This window comes from Echiichthys vipera (genome assembly GCF_963691815.1).
Source record: "Echiichthys vipera genome assembly, chromosome: 14".
Lineage (NCBI taxonomy): Eukaryota > Metazoa > Chordata > Actinopteri > Perciformes > Trachinidae > Echiichthys > Echiichthys vipera.
This window is the reverse complement of record NC_139839.1, coordinates 9,351,672-9,367,139: the sequence shown is the minus strand read 5'-3', so window position 1 is coordinate 9,367,139 and position 15,468 is coordinate 9,351,672. Positions and strand designations below refer to the sequence as shown.

The 15,468-nt window shown below is 40.7% G+C and overlaps 1 protein-coding gene across 2 annotated transcripts in view; it reads left to right on the top strand.

Moving 5' to 3' along the window:
- sh3pxd2b (SH3 and PX domains 2B) overlaps positions 1-15,468 on the top strand; it is a 39,961-nt gene that overhangs the window by 11,228 nt on the left and 13,265 nt on the right. For both annotated transcript variants that reach the window (XM_083926922.1, XM_083926921.1), the window contains exons 3-5: positions 3,790-3,865; positions 9,539-9,615; positions 14,744-14,835. In XM_083926922.1, the coding sequence (XP_083783048.1) occupies positions 3,790-3,865; positions 9,539-9,615; positions 14,744-14,835 (245 nt within the window). The remainder of the gene's footprint in view (positions 1-3,789; positions 3,866-9,538; positions 9,616-14,743; positions 14,836-15,468) is intronic.

The following is a 15,468-nucleotide window of genomic DNA, read 5'->3' as shown; positions in this document are numbered from 1 at the left end:
AGATGGCTAGGCCTTTGTTGGATTAGACCTTAGTTTGTTTTTATTCATAAACATATCATGGGTCTCATCCTCTGACCACTGCCATTTACATTTTCAAATTCTTCTTTAAAGAGAGGCTTCATGGTATCAAGTTTCATAATCAGCATATTTGGGACTATATCACATTCAGGTCAATTTTTTATTCATTTCTTTAAATCCTGTATTCCTGCTTTTGATCATGATAATTTAAATTGAAAACTCATTTTAATTTTGATCTATATTTGATTTAGAATGTCAATTGTGGCACCCCTACTAAAGCCTGATTTTTGCCCTCATGGTATACAATAGTGAACTTTTTTTAACAACCAAATCCAAGACTAAGATGTGACCAATGACATTCTTGTGGGTTTGGTTTTCTCCCGTTTTCTGAAATGCAAGTAATTATTTGTTTTGTAGGTGCACTTATTTTTTTTGTTAAATTAATCACAATGCTGCACTGTTTATTATTTATGTGTATTGTTTTGCAAGTTTAAGGCCTAATAAAAGTCAATTTTAGGTGGGAGAGTAGACTGAGTTAATCAAACATCAATGCATTGCATTTTCTTGGAATACAATATTATTGTTGAACTTTATAGATGAAGGACATTGCCGAAATAGTCAAACTGAAACAAATGTATATTGAGCAATAGTTAGCGAAGCAGAGAAACCCCACACTAATGGCGTCGTTGTACAGCTAAAGTTCGGTATACATTCATACACCTGTAAAACATATGCTTGGAAATATACCATTACCGTTTCTTTCTGTTTTTTTCCTGACTGGGGCCCTCCCATACAGATGTCTGCAACTCTCCAGGAGCTGTCAGCCTTTTGATTTCAGTGCCACTGTGTCACTGTTTCATTGTTATGGGTTTCCCTAAATTTCAGATAACTGTTTTTTCTCACTATGAATATGGGTAACATCTATTGGTGTTTTGCATTAGTGTTCACTGTTCTATTCTTCTGGCTGTCTTTGTCAGGATCACAGTTGCAAGAGGGCAAAGTGTCATACAGTTTTTCCATCTGGCCTTAAAATAGAACCGTATCAAGCCCTATCTACTGAAGTGGTTTTAGGCTGTTTCATTTTTATGCCAACACCCTTTCTTTGGCACCTGATCTGACTGAGATACCCCATAATAGAAAATACTATTTGGCCAAGGTCTCTGCGTTTCCCATAACCGCTTCATCACCCCACCTCATATTACACCTCCTCTGTCTGTCATTGTTTCTTTCAAATTTACATTTTGTGAAAGCTTAACTCATTCATATTGCTAGAAAAGTTGCTGTAGAAATCATGTGAGGGTAATAGTTAATAGCACTATCGGGGCAATATATAATGACATGAATCTTAGCTATGAACTTAAATGAATAGTCCAAGCACATATCAAAAATAATGGTGAGTAGAGGAAATGCTGCACCATACAAGTCATCTCCTTTACCCAGTGATACACATGGTTAATGTTTCCGACATGTCTAAAATTAGATTCATGAGTAGGTGGATCAGAGGAAGCTGATGATTGATTTGATATTTTGAGTCAGTTATATTTCCTGTTGACAGCATGCTAGATGTTTATCGTGATGTAAAATATGGGTAAATATAAGTGGACTCACCAAACCAAATAGAATCTGCCATAGGTAACACATAAAAAGTCAATACGTGTTGAAACATTTAAGCCAAGAAAAGAAAAATGATGAATCCGTAAACACTCACTGTGAGATCTGAAATGTAACCGTTGAGGGTAAACATACCAAAGAACCAAGTCCAGAACATTCTTTTGGGGTATTGTCAGTGCTGCATATTTTAGAAATGAGCCTCTCATACCAGCCAGTACAGTGATATTTAAGGGTTGGGGGAATGATGAACATCCTTGGTTTAGATATCCAGGGAGCCCGTTTGTTTTGACCTTTAAATGCCTCTATGGAACACAGCCTTGATAGATAGAATTTTATCTGGTTGACATTGAACAGGCTGCTGTCAGAAGTGGCTTTAAACTCATTATGTGATAGCCTTGTCTTATTAGCCTACACATCTTAATGGTTTTCTTAGTTGGTAGCAAAAGATCACATGATGTGGTGTTGCCCTGAATTCAGTTAATTTGGGAGCTAACTTGCTCATTTGTCACTCATTTGCTAACAACACTGACACTTAAGGCTTCTGTGTGTCAGTAGGGAATCTGACCCAGTACACCTTGCTAGTAATTTAGCTTAGAAGCATTTGCTCAAAAGTAAAGGAAACTACACAGCAAAATCACTACAAGGTGCTCTTGTTGGTTTTGAGATTGCCCTGGTGGTGTCTTTATTTGGAACAAAAACGTGTGGACACTTGTTGCCTATGGCAGGACATTATTTTTGCTGCCATTTTTCCAGATGCACACGCGAAAAGCTTGAGTTCTGCATTTCCATCCTTTGCTGTAGTAATTGCACGATCACACTGGTGAAAAAAAATACATCAAGATCATTTAAAGCTGCAGCCGGCAAGATGTTTTTGATCATATTCACTGAAACCGTCACTACGCTCTGATAGAGCAACATGAATCAGCCGGTTTTAGAAAAAGAAAACTTGCCTCTACATGCACCTAGAGCTTGTTGTTTGTTTTGCAAAAATCCACGGCGCCTGCATCATCCTGTCCATTAAGCGCAATTTACAGTTCGTGCACACACCGCAGACCCCACCTCCCCCCTCGCGCATGTTTCAATATCACAGGCACACGCATCAAGTAAATTACTTTAGCAGGTGCTATCTATGAGTAAGTTAGCCAGCCTACCTCTGTGTAGCTTGTACTCCATGCTGTTTATCAATGAGAGAAGACACAGGTGCGTTCACAGAAATCTAGTGCACATGCACTGACGGGCACTCGTTGGGAGAGAGCAGAGGAGCTCGGTGTAGGGGAGTAGGGAGGGCCGTGAGTCAACTCGATCTGCCAGGCTTGCCGAATGCAGGTTTAATGTTTTGTCTCTAATGGTTGTTTTTTTAGTATTGGATTATGTGCTCTGGGTGCAATATTAAATACATGTCCAAACACTCTTCTCGCAAACTTTCAATTGAGTTAAGTATTTTTATTCCTCACTTTAATTGTTTTGGAGTTTTTGTGTGATTTTATCTCCATACAAGGATCCATAAGTGAAGTCAATGTGCACATCTGCTGTCTAAAAAGGGCTTTAGAGAAATAGAGTGTACTTGGAGGTCATTAGTCAATATGGCTAGGTGTCTTTTTATTGACCTCAGCAGCGTGGAGGGTGTATGACATGCAAAACACAACTATTTCATCAGCACACTGGTTTCGTTCTGAGTCTGATGGACTATAACCTATAGTTCAATGTGACAGGGAGAAAGGCAAAAAAGTGTTGAAGTTGAAACAAGAGAGTGACTCTTAACGAATGAGTGGGATTAAAAGAGAAAGAAAAGAATGATCAAAAGAAGTTGGTGATCAGCAGATCTAGGGAACCACTGCTCCCTGGCCTACGAAAATTATAGAAACAGAAATGTTCCACTATGTCAGTAGTGCCTTGCTGCTAACAGCCCCTTTGCTGCAACAACATATGAAGTAGAGGGGAAAAACCATACCATCTGCTCAGGACATTCCTAATCATTGGCAGACCTTCCTTTATTGGCCAAATTCCTTGTAGGAACTGCTGATTTGTAAAAATGCAAACCCTTCCTCTCCAGCCCCAGCTATCCTGTTGTGTGTGTAATGTAAATGGCATGTGTATTGTATATGGGTAAGGGTTAATGCATTGTGTGCTAATAAGTCTTAATTCACTGTGGTGTTTCAGATGGAATTGCTGGACAAATTCCCGGTGGAAGGAGGCCAGAAAGACCCCAAGCGCAGGATCATTCCATTTCTGCCAGGTAGGAATTAAATACAGTGTGCCCCGAGCCCCCTTTTTATACACACACGCACACGCACATGCACACACACACACACACACACACACACACACACACACACACACACACACACACACACACACACACACACACATACACACATACACACACACAGACACAGTGGCTTGTTTTAATTTATCAGAGGAAGAACTTTTTACTTTTGTTTGGACAAAGGCTAAAAGATTAATCAACTAATGTAGTAAACGAACGTATAATGAAAAAAATTGTTTGTGACTGACCAACGGCCAAAATATGCACATGGCAATACTCAAAGAACTCCTATTATCACTTAAATCAATCATATTTGGATCATATTCCCCCCTTGCTGTATTGTTCTGGCTCATTCCTGTTCACTTCTGACTTCTCCATCAAAAACGTTTGCACGCATTGGGTTCAAATGCGGACACCAATGACTCACTGATAAGCAGAATATTTTTGCTTAATCAAGCAGAACATTCTGCTGCAAGCATAATTTTCCTCTTCACTGTTTCTGTGAATCAAGAAATAATATATATTTTTTCCATCTAATCTCTAAAACATTCAGCTGACTCCAATGATCTCTAAGCATATAGCCAATAGACACAGTGGACAATAATATAAAGTAGTGTCGGAGCATTTGGGTGAAACATTAACCATAATACACATAATACTTTACCTGTGATCGTAAAACTAAAAAGTTGCAATGCGTAGCATTCATTATGAGCTGTTTTCTTGGCTTAGCTGCGCCATTGTCCTGGCTGAATCGTCATCTTGTGTAAAAACCCGACTAGGCAAAACAATAGTTTGATCTTTTCAAGTTTCCATTAGTCCCTCACAACTAAAAGTGGCAATGAAGTTTGTTTGGAATAAGGGCTTTGGGTGTGCATGACCAGCTTTTGAAATAGTTTGAGATTCAGATTCTGCTGAAAGTAATCCTTTATGAGAGTTTGGGAGAAAGCCTCACCCAAAAGCCCCACCCACATCTCCCCTACCAGGCTTTGGACGAATGGGGGATAGGATTTTTTTGTGGCCATGCAGGTCTGGAACTCATTGAGAGAACACACACACACACACACACACACACACACACACACACTGTTTGATGAACTCTGAGTAGGAGGAAGGGAAGAGAGATAGAAAAAACGCTGCGTATTATCCCCTGTTATCCCCTTATACAGTCAGATAAAGCATACTGACCATGGATACTATTACGAGTTCTCATCTACATTAAACTCTGTTCTGATTCCTTCCTGCTTTGCTCCTTTGACTCTGGAACTCTATATGCTCTCTATAAATGCCTGCCTGCTTCCAGTGAAGCCCCGAGCTTTGTTAGAGGCCTTTACTTTTTCTGATGAAGAAAAATACCATTGAAATGGTCTCCTGATTCCAGATCAGGTCATGTACCTCTCTGAGATGGATTCCAAGCTAACATTTGCCCGATTTTGTAAAATAATTTCCCTGACAGCCAAGAAAATCCTTTCTTTACTGAGCAGAAATGTTGATTGTGGGCTGAGACCAACCGAACAAGGCACGGAAGTGGTTTTCTTCCCTTCTGGGTTTGGTTTGTTCAAGGCCCAGAGCTGTTTTTACTCCTTTTGGTATCTCTACATCAGCAAAGTGGGTTGTCTGCATATGTGGATAGTGCATAATTTCTGCTGCTTTTTTGCCAGGTGTACAAACTAAAAGCTTGAGTGCTGCATTTTTATCCTTGCTGTAGAAGTAACACAATCACACTAGGGAAAAACATATCAAGACAACATTTAATAACAGCATCAGGGAAATATTTTATACTGAAAGGAAGTCTGAAAAAAATCCCAAACATGGCCATTTAAATCCATAAGAGGTCGACTCTTTTGTTGTATCAAGATTGCATGGCGTGTGAAGAGCATCTTTAGGCCATTTGTCATCTGAACATCTCTCATGGGGTTAAACTCCTTTGATAGGGTCATACATGACATTTAGATGAAAGGGATACATTTGATCTGTTTACCCAAGAGCCTTGAACAGTGCTTTTTAGGACAGTGTCAGCAGGTCAGCCTTTGAAAAAGAACTGATACTAATTATCTAAAGTTGGGGTTGTTAAACTACAAGTCAAAACCCAAGATGGAATGTGGGTCTGTTTTTAAGGGGCCCTACATGAATGTGAGCTCTGATCCCACTAGTAGTACTAGTAGTAATAAATCCACAGTACCTACCTTTTTCAGCCACTCTGTTTGGTTGAGTGTCTCTCTGCCTGCCACAGTAGGAGGCACAGTCGGTTGTGCAGGTCACATATGTTTCTGTGGCTCTGAATAACACATTCCTCAGACAGTCCTCTATGAAAAGCAGAAAAACAGAAAATAACCCAAGAGTTACAATGACCTTGTTGCCTAAGCCTCATTCATATCACGTTTGTGTCTTCTCGTCTTGTCCTCAGGGGAAAGCAGTCACTGCTCATCTACTTGAATGTGTATAACAGTTAGCAAACTTGTCTTTTACAGCAGCTTATAGAGTTGTGCGTGCCCTTGGTCAGCAACAGCCTAAGAATTCCGTAATTACAACACACACACACACACACACACACACACACACACACACACACACACACACACACACACACACACACACACACACACACACACACACACACACACACACACACACACACACACACACACACACACACACACATACACACATACACACACACACACACACACACACACACACAGAACTCATTCTTAGAGCCTCCACACATGCAGCGTTATGTAGGGCCTTTTGAGGCATACCATTTGAGACAAGCCCAAATCCAGTCTTATAATAAGCCTTGAATCAAGTTTTAACTCTTGTACGAGCAAGTCTCTAGACTTGCTAGTTCAAAACATGGCAATAGACTCATGATCAAGTCTCAAGTCTCGTAAAAACAAGTTTTAAGTCGTCTCAACTTATTTGACAGAAGTCCGAGTCACGTATCATGTCCATTCTCAGGTTTTGTGAGAGCGTGCTTGAAATTGTCCAACTTGTTCTTTTAATTGTTTCCTCAATTTTTACAGGATCAAACTTAATCCTCAATATTGTGGTTTCTGTCTGATTCCAGTCAATGTTGAAAGTCTACGGCTTTGCTGTTATGTAAAGGTTTTAGATACTCAAAAACCCTCTGAATAGCTAAAATAGGGTGAATAAACAGAAGGAATTCATGTGTGGTGAGTGCAGTGATTAAGTGAGAACAGCTTTATGTATGTGAGGTATGTCACAAAGACCCTCTCTGTGTTCCCATCTCTCACGGTCTCTTCTCTCCATCCAACTCCCTCACTCTCCCTGGGGAACAAAAGTTGTCTGATGCCCTTGGTCACTGCTGGCACTGAGATTTGCCATAAAGTCTACCCTGCCTCAGCCATGGCTCCAAGGCAGCAGCTTTTCCTCTCCCTCCCTCCTCCCTCCCTCCTTTCTCAGCTGCACCCATGAGCTGCCCTGCATACAGAGTGGGCAGTGTTGAGTCAGTGTTTCTCTTCTGACCCCTGAGAGCTTTGGAAAACCGTCAAGAAAGCTTTCTGTTTTAGGAGTGACGAGGGGAGGAGAAGAGGAAGAAAGAGACAGTTTGAGAGAGAGGAGGAGAAGTACTGTAAGCTTTGAGGGGTTGACTTTCCAATCTCTTTAGGTTTCATGAGCCGCCCAGACAGTGTGTCCTTTGCTTCCTCTGGCAAGACGTTGTCAACACCTTAGAGATTTGGAATGTCTTCCCTCATTCTTCATCAAGTTAATCTCCTTTTTAATAGTCTCCCTCACATGGTACTATACTGTTCTCCTCTGTACAAACGTGGTGAAAAATAAGTCTGGTCAGGCCATGCAGATCATGTCGTCAACTACATAATAGCCTACAGCCATGCTAGCAGCTCTGTGAAGACTGTAATATACCAAACTGTAAAGTGGATAAATATGACCCCAATTAGGAGTGAGCGATATCACCTTAAATTTATATCGAGGTATTTTTTGTTTGTTTTTTTGAGGTGACGGTATTTTATCACGGTATAGGAAAGTCCATCCAATAATTGTCAATAATTTCAACCTGCTGATGCTATATGAAAAGGCATTGTCAATACAATACATTGTCTGGTAACCAGAAATGTCTATACCAGATCTCATGCCAGTGTAAGTAGATGTTGGCATACATTCTAAAAAGTCATTTGGATTGCTCCTCTGGGGACCTTGAATATCTGTTCCACATGTCATGACAACCCATCCAGTAGTTTTCCAATTAAAATGGAAAATGGGCGTGAGAGGAATAGGCAGGGTCACAAATCCATCCAATAGATATTACTGTAGAAATACAGCAGTTCCAAAATAAAAGCCACATTAAGTAGAGCTGTAGGAACACCCTTTAATTTTAAGATTTCACACAATTGCCTTTGCATGTTCATAGCAGCTAGTTCTAGTAGATTCTATTAATCCTCATCAGGTTCCTGTTAGCATTTACACTCTGGCTCTTGGATATTGTAGTAGCTGCACTCTCAACACATACTGTATGAATATGATTGCCTGTAGGTTTTTCCTATTAGTCAGCTAGTAGGAGACGGGATGCTACAGAGGTGGGGTCTCTGGAAGAAGGGTGTTGGTGGTTGTGATGATTTTGTAAAAATGTGTGAGATCTCAGGTCTTTTGCAGAGGTTAGCACACAGCCGTCCACTCAGCAGTCTGCACCTCTTCACATTCTGTGTTTTTTCTTTCCCTGTAGCTTTACTTTCTTTAGTCTTGCTTCAGAAGATGAGCAGCAACACATGGGTATACATATTCATAATCAGACACTATGATGTATCTATTCATCAATATGCCATCCACTCACTCACACAAACCAAAACAAACATTTGTAGTTCTGAGCTGTACGGGTCAGGGAAGCACAGAGGCCCCTTTAGTAACCTGGGTGAAACAGTGGAGCTGTAGGGGGAACTAACTGCTCAGCGTCGATCTCCTGTGAGATAGATTCATGTTTCAAGTCTGCTTTAAATGTTCTCTACATAGATACAATAACTTCTAAAAACATGTCCCTTTTTGTGTTCAGGATCTTGTTACAGCCGTGACTTCCTGCCCAGTGTATATGTTTGCATTAGAGCTGTCTCAGTGAGTTTATTGGAGAAACCCCAACAGCTAAAACGTGGAGAAAATAGATGCTGGCTCCGAAATTTCCTGCATACAGTTAAGGACTGTTTTTAAAAGGGGCTATTTGCAGCCATTTCTTGTTATTGTTATGGCGGCCGAGCTCGTCTATGCCTTTGGTTATTTGGGCCTAGAGATAAGAGCCGGGGAATAGCATTTAAGCTGTCATGCACACATAATTTGCTTTCCCAAAATCATTTATTCATGACTTGGAAAAGGCCAGCTATTCACCTAGCTCCTTACCCACCTCATTGTGCTGTCAGTGTTATTGATGACACATTTCTGCATACTGATTCACCAACCATGCTTTGTAAAAGCCACCATGTCCTTATTGCCCTTCAGTGGATTCCTCTTAAAAGTTGTTCTCGACAAGAGCATCATTCAAATATTTGGCACGATTATTTGTCTTCATGTAACAGACAAGTACAGGCTAATTATAAATAATTATGATTATATTAGATTAGATCATTTTGGTGTGGAAAACTGGTAACATCACTGATAACTGTTTTTCCAAATGTGTTACAGGGAAGATCCTGTTTAGGAGGAGCCATATCAGAGATGTGGCCATGAAAAGACTAAGGCCCATCAATGAGTACTGCAGGGTAAGTATACTGATCAATACTGGGATGGTTTTCTGTAGTTCATGAAAGCTAGAGTGAGCATTTCCATCAGCAGCACACAGTACTAACATTAAGGTAGAAAGCACAGTGGTCAGGGGAACAGAATAACACGTATGCCACCCATGTAGTGTGAACTATGCCATGAAGAGGAAAATGGAAAATAATCTTTTCATGCCCTCTCTGTATATACGAGCAACATCAGTCAAAGTTTCTTTCAGCATGTTCAGCATAACACTATACGACCCAAGCATCTGATTTCAGGATGGCTTATTCATGGTTGAATCATGGTTGGTAACATAAGAACCGTAAAATCACAAACCTTTACCTTCATCTGTCAGATATTCCACTTATCATATGGGGTTATATTAATTCAAGTTAAGCTCACAGCCACATTGCAGGATTTGCATAACAACCATATTTATAGGATTACAGTGTCCCCAGAACAGCTGTATGAATAATTACAATTGCCCTTGCTTTGAAAATTGGCACTGTATGGTTTGTGCAATACTAAACTCCCTGGAGCAAGCCTTTGTGACAGCAGACATCCACCCTGCTGAGGTGTCTAAAAGCTCCCCAGATGCTCAGTAGCTGAATCTGACCTCCCTGCTAAAGGAGAATTTTTCTCAAGGGATCAATAGTGTATGGGCAAAAATCTGTTTCTGTGTAGCAAAATACGGAGATGTCCTTGTACCTCCCAAATGTACAGTAAGCCCTCATTACGCTCAAGACAACATGTTCATAAATGTACTTTATATGTTCATGCTGTTAAGTTGCTGTACGAAGGTGACAAGTGAAGTAAAGAAAAGACATGATGGACTCCACTTTTATGGAGCATAGAAGTGTGTCGTAATGTGTTAATGGCTGGTATACCATTTGAAATAGTGCAGCACTTTACACCAGTTAAACAGAGATAATATAAAACCTGTGCATTATCCAGCTCATTACATGTCTTTTTTTACCAAACAGATTAATCACTTGGCCTCAAGAAAGCTGACAAAAATGCAACTGTACATTCTCCAGCTCCACTGTAGCAGAAATGCAATCAATAAAGCTGCCAATAGCTAGCTACTAGTTGCTACAATTTGACAGAAATGTAATCACAGCAACCTAAAAGAACACACTATGATTGAAGTTCAGCTTCTTAGCAACAACACAAAGTAGTGCGTCCTTGAAATACATTAGAAGAAATAGTGTAACAATTTCAATTTTTCTATGTTAGGTTGCCAACTGTTTATCTGCAGTAACTAAGGAGTAAATCTGTTTTGCAACCAGCAACCATTACTTATTATGCTCAGACATCAATGAAAAAAGATATCTCGGCCACAAAGTCACATTATTTGGGTGTAAAGTTGCTCTGGTTTTCAGAAATATGAGATGAGTCGCTGTGGTCGTAACTATCAGTAGAGAGTTGTGCCAGTGGCAAAGAGCATGCTTGTGCTGAGCTTGCTCCAGTCAGCACATCCACAGCCCTTAGGTTGTTTTTGTTCAAGTTTACAGGCCAGCCTTAGGGCCTCCAAACTATACACACCTCTGTCTGTCTCTCCGAGAGAGGACATTTGAGGATGTTTTTACAAGTTAGTTCTGTTAGCCCTTACTCATGCCTTCTTGTATTTTCAACTGTGTTGTTTTGTCACTGGATCACTTCTCGTCTCCATAAAGAGCTTCAAGAAACCATCATTGGACAAACAAGTTTCTGATATGGTGCTGACGGTCCTTTTGAATAACAGTCACAATTCACAAGACCTCAGAGTGAAGTGAGAAGTTGAATGTATGATAAACAATATTGAGGCCTGGAGGGGCCGGTGAATATACAGCTCTACTCCACCAAGTGTCGTCTGGGGTTAAAGGAATGTACAGCTGGTGTAGGCAACATCTTTAAACACTTATGTGAAAAATAAGAATTTGGGGGAGGAAAGGGTAGAGTTGTTGCTTTGTGACTATGGGTGTGGATGTAATAACCGAGAAAGCTTTTACACCAGAGTTGCTTTAGACGATGTCTTGTTGTAGAAATGTCAAAAAAACATTTGCATTTACCTGTTGAGGATTGCTTAGTTGTGGACTTGAATGGTATTTGATTGACATCCATGTTTTGTCAAAATTATTTTGGGTTTAGAGCTGAGTAGTTTGGTTTACCAGATGTGCAGGCTAGGATAAAGCTTTTCCACAATCTATTTTATGGTATATGAGTATGTGGGGTGGACATTAATACAATCCTCACACTGTTTTTTGCTCACTGCTTTTCGCCCCAGTGATCCAAACGCTATCTCCCATATCAACACTGTCTAAGGTGATAATCATTTAAAAACATATTTCAGCCCTATGATAGCATCATGGCAGGTCAGATCTCAGAATGCAGTGTTGGCAGGGAGTTCTGGGTATTGTTGTAACTTCTCAAACAAATCTGAACTTGACTGTAAGCACAAAAACGGCATTTTCATCCACCCCCACATGCACCCAGGTTGACGAGGTGAAACTTCATGTTTTTTTCCTTGGGGAAGAGCTGAGTCAGCCCTTGTGTTGTACAGCTGAGGCTTTACCCTGACTCATATGGAATTTCCCTGGTTGTAAAGTCTTATGTTTTTATTTAAGTCAGGAAACACAGTCGGAGAGAAGAAAAGAAAAAAACATGGCATCAGGGATTGTTTGCATAAACCAAGAGTAAGACTGCTGAGCTAGGATGACTAGAAAAGCAGCACGGTTTGAGGAAATACATCACATCAAAAAGCATTTGAAACAATAAAGCAATTTCCACTCAACCTTCATTTGTCAGCAATCAAAAGATTTGAAATAATACTGTTTTGTAAGTATAGGAAAAAATGGTTTTGCTTTAATAATAACTCATATGGTTGTTTATTTTTTAAGTATAATCAGAGACAGCCCTTTTCATCTTTTTTAAACTGTAAACATTTGGTTGTTAGTGTTTGTCAAGACAGATAATCCCCATTTGCTATCTGTGTCTATTTATGAAAAGTTATAGTGAACAGATAAACTATACTGTACCTTAGTGCACAAGTGGATCTCTCATTTCCATTGCCTATTTTTCCTTGGAGAAAACAAACATGCGCGCGCGCACACACACGCACACACACACACACACACACACACACACACATACACACACACGCTCACGCACACACATACCCACACATGCAGGCACACACAATTACCTTAATGCTGCCTGCTGTAAAGAACACCCATAAAGTCCATTTGCTGTAATGCACCCTGAGCCTCCTCCCAGTCTCCTCCCTGGGGAGAATTGTAATGAGTGGACAGGCCACAGGCTGACACGAGGAGAGAAATAAATCCAAGGAGAGAATAACCGGCTCAAGATGCACTCTGACCTCTGGCACAGTGCAGCATTGTGGGCTGCAGGACTATAGATTTGGGAGAGGGGGGTCTTTTGGAGTTAAATCAGATACTTAGCTTCAAAATCTCAACATATGTTTGAAGCTTGAGTAAAAGGCAGATTTTGAGGTCATGTTGGTGCATAATAATCTAGTAATATTGTACCATGAATGTACCATGAACCAACAAACGTGTGCACACACTGTATGACTTTGCCCTAATGGAAAGCACTAGTTATACTTTGTCCATGGCAATAGTCCCACTCCTTTCCTTCAAAGCAAGCTGTTGGCATGGACCTATGGTCGTAAGTATGACAAGGCAAATGTGACACATGAGACAAGGGCACCTTGGTCCGGTCTTTGGCTTCCTTTCCATATTTTCAACTCTGGCGTTATATCAGTGTGTGTCAGAGAGTGCAAGAGATAGACAGAGACTCTGCTCACGTAAAGGACAGAACTGAAACACTTAGGAGTATTAAAATCAGAGGTATAGGCCAGCAGAGGAAGCTTGATGGATAGCATTGAGTTTTGCCTGCCAGCAAATGGAGAAGTAGTGGCCTAGCTCCCTTAGCTGCAAGAAAGATAGTCACTGAAGGGTCGTTGGCGGCAGTTATTCTTTGTTAGTCTTCTGGATTGGGGCATCAAGCTGTTGTGGTGATTATCTGTGTCACTGATGCCCTTTAGTGATTTGGTTGAAAGAGAGTAGGAGATGCTGATAAAACACAGACATGGGGGAGAACTAAAAAAGGAACGGGCTAGAAACAGAGACTATGCGATAATATGACATGCGTGCGAGACAGATCTCACCAATAAAGGGAAAACTGAATGGGGCTGTTTGTCTTTCATCTTCTGCCTTGTTGTCAGGGCTCATCTCTCTGCCACTAGTGATCCTCCCCAGAGGACTAAGATGAGGGAGGAACGTAGGCGAGACAGACTGATTGGTTGTGAATCACCTCAAAAAGACTACTGAAAATTGATAATTTTACTTATGATTGGTGTGCTTTTATTCTGAAATTGTGTAACTTTTTGGTCTTCATCTTCCGAGTGAACACTAAGAGGGACAAAAACAATATAAATATGTTTGTGATAAATTAGAAATAATGTTAGAAACTAGGGGGAACAGGCTGCACTATCTTCATTTGTAATTGTGCAAAATTCCAGGGAGACTTATACATATTGCTGTAGTGCTGCACACTTTCAAATTTGCACATGTCATCCAAGTGCCCAATATGTTCGTCATTGTTGTGGCTGGAGGCAGAAATGGGCGTGGCATAAAACTGATGATAAAAAAAATAATTACTCTGATCTATTAATTTTTACAAGATAAAGCAAGAGAGGGAAATATTAATGTAATGGTTAAGTGATAACATTTGAAATATTTTTTTACTAGAAATCGTGTTAACTGTTAAAACAGCATGTAAACCAAAAATCTCCCTGTGAAGTTAAGGAAAGGCAATGGTTGACTATTGTGAGGGAATATTACACCGAGGTAGTTTTTGGGACATACACGTTAACGTAGGAACAATGGCTAATACCAGTTTCTTTATGCCTATTGTACACTTTTACACACATCCGTGAACAGGAGGGCGGTCTGAAAATGCTCTTAAATACTGTGTGTAGTAATTGCTTGCTCTGTGAATTTATGGAGGTCAGACAGCCAGTGAACACTATATTTGACCTGCAGTTTACTTCTGTACATACTGAGGCGGTTGTGCTTGTCAGTTTATGTGCTCACCTAAGTATCGTGCTATCTTTTGTGCCTGCAGGCCCTCATTCAGCTGCCAGTCTACATCTCCCAGTGTGAGGAGGTCAGAGTGTTTTTTGAGACCAGACCTGAAGACCTCAACCCACCCAAGGAGTAAGTACCATATGCTGACACACACACACACACACACACACACACACAAATACATCTCCTCAAGTCTTTAGAAACATCACATACAATGGAAAACACCCATCATTGTTCCTCTGACTCATGTCATGTCATGTCATGTCACGTCCTGCCAACATTTCCCTCCTGCCTACCGGTAATGAGCATTCATTACACCCTCTAATGGAGAATGATTTCATACTGTTGCACTACTTGATGTTATATTTTTCGAGAAACACCCTTAATGGGTCTTTCAAATGCTGAGTTAGCATTTAAGCATGCAGCTACAGCTCAGTTCAGCCACCAGGTTTCAAACAGCTGAGGCTGCATGCTTGCTCTGGAGGCGTGCAGACCTGCTCTGTTGTCTCTTGTAAATCTCACTCAACACATTAGCGTCATATCCAGCGCCGACAGTTACTATGTGGCAAAACTAAGACATCAGCGGGCAACGAACGCCAGCTTCCAACACACACAAGCATGTGTTGACACGCACATAACTTCACACGCAAGCCTCGGTTACAGATGGTTACCGGCACCTTCAGGGCAGTGGAGGTTACGGGTTGCTGGTTTCATAGAGACCATAATGTGGGGCTTACATGTTGACCCTGGAGATGGTTTTTA